Below are 1,729 nucleotides of genomic sequence, written 5' to 3' on the forward strand. Positions count from 1 at the left end.
GGAACAAGTATAGAGCATAAGATGCCTCATAAAAATGGAGTTGATAATATTCTGCAAGGCCATATGATGATTACACACACTTCGGAGTGGAAAATAGATTTCAGTGAATAAAGCAAATGAACAAAGAGACTATTAAGAGGAAACAAAAAAGATGTCCCTAGATATACATGTGTTCCCTGTGGTGGATTCATTTTGATATTTGGCAAAACTAATACAATTATGTAAAGTTTAAAAATAAAATAAAATTAGCCTCTGTTCCGCGGAGCGGCTGTGCGGGCCAAGCCGGCGGGAAACCCGGCGCCCTGGAGGAGCCGCGGGTCGTGGCGCGGCCAGAGCCGCAGGACGACGAGGAGGATGAGGAGGAGGCGCTGCCGCACTCCGAGGCGGTGGACGTTTTCCAGGAGGGCCTGGCCATGGTTGTGCAGGACCCGCTGCTCTGCGACCTTCCGATCCAGGTTACTTTAGAAGAGGTTAATTCCCAAATAGCATTAGAATACGGCCAAGCAATGACAGTGCGAGTGTGCAAGATGGATGGAGAAGTTATGCCCGTGGTTGTAGTCCAGAACGCCACTGTCCTGGACCTGAAGAAGGCCATCCAGAGATACGTGCAGCTCAGGCAGGAGCGCGAGGGAGGCATTCAGCACATCAGCTGGTCCTACGTGTGGAGGACATACCACTTGACCTCCGCGGGAGAGAAGCTCACAGAAGACCGGAAGAAACTCCGAGATTATGGTATCCGGAATCGGGATGAGGTGTCCTTCATCAAAAAGCTGAGACAGAAACGAATCTCCAGACTTGGACAGCTGTCTGTGCGGGCAGCTGAGCTCTTCCCTGGCAGAAGGAAGCCTTGGGCCACCGTGCCCTTTCCCCAGACGGGTGGGAGAGAGCCTGACCCCAGCTGGACTCGCCTGGACTCTTAAATGAACCCTGATCCCAGGGCTGTGGGCCTGGCCCTGTGTACAGAATAAACTCTGTTTTCTTTGAAGAGAAAAAAAAAAAAAAAAAAGATGTCCCTAGAGTCAGACACAGCTGAGCGTGCACACACACACACATTAGTTAGCAAATTACTGAAAAATGTGGCTAATAGGATTTTAGTGAAATTTAGCTATATTAAAAATGTTTTTTAATTTGTAGCAATGGTCTTACACTTCAGTTTTTAAAAAAGCCCATCTTGTTTGCATTTGCTTGATTTTTTACAATCTTGCATATTATCAGTGTAACATCTTTCTGGTGAAATCTATACGAACAGTTTGTGCCTTCCTTAAGTACCACCAGAAACTCAACTCTTTCTTCCTATGACAAGATTATAATTTTAAAAGTTCTTCATTCTGGTCATCAAAAGAATACCCAGATATCAAAACAGTAATCATTCATAAATTATTATGAAAAATCATGTACCATCACAGTAAAATTTTTAAAAGCCCAGATATAAATACATCAATAAGGGTATAGGATTTACATTAAAAAAAAAAAGCTTCCAAAGTTTAATGAAGGACATAAAATAGGACAGAGACATAACAACTACCTGGATACACTGATACAAGTGATTGTCAAGTTAAAATTACTTTTCTTAACCTAATTAATACAAATTTCACTGAGAATTCTCTTTAACTGGCATGGTGATTAAAAAGTCATCTCAAATAAAGTAGAAATAAACATTGCCAAGAGAATGCTGGAAAGGACAAATAAGGGGAGGAACTTTGGACCCATAAAGGATATTAAAATATAT

General features: G+C 42.5%; 1 protein-coding gene across 1 annotated transcript; it reads left to right on the forward strand.

Moving 5' to 3' along the window:
- Positions 1–252: 252 nt before the first annotated feature.
- On the forward strand, positions 253–974 carry LOC138984616 (U11/U12 small nuclear ribonucleoprotein 25 kDa protein). The gene has a single exon (XM_070358934.1). It carries the CDS (start codon positions 414–416, stop codon positions 918–920), a length of 507 nt encoding a protein of 168 aa, XP_070215035.1. The 5' UTR covers positions 253–413; the 3' UTR covers positions 921–974.
- Positions 975–1,729: the final 755 nt, after the last annotated feature.

This window comes from Bos mutus, chromosome 22 (genome assembly GCF_027580195.1).
Source record: "Bos mutus isolate GX-2022 chromosome 22, NWIPB_WYAK_1.1, whole genome shotgun sequence".
Taxonomy (NCBI): domain Eukaryota; kingdom Metazoa; phylum Chordata; class Mammalia; order Artiodactyla; family Bovidae; genus Bos; species Bos mutus.

What these genes read in the sequence shown, in the direction of transcription:
- LOC138984616 (XM_070358934.1), top strand. Translation starts at nt 414, where the DNA reads ATGGTTGTGCAGGACCCGCTGCTCTGCGACCTTCCGATCCAGGTTACT.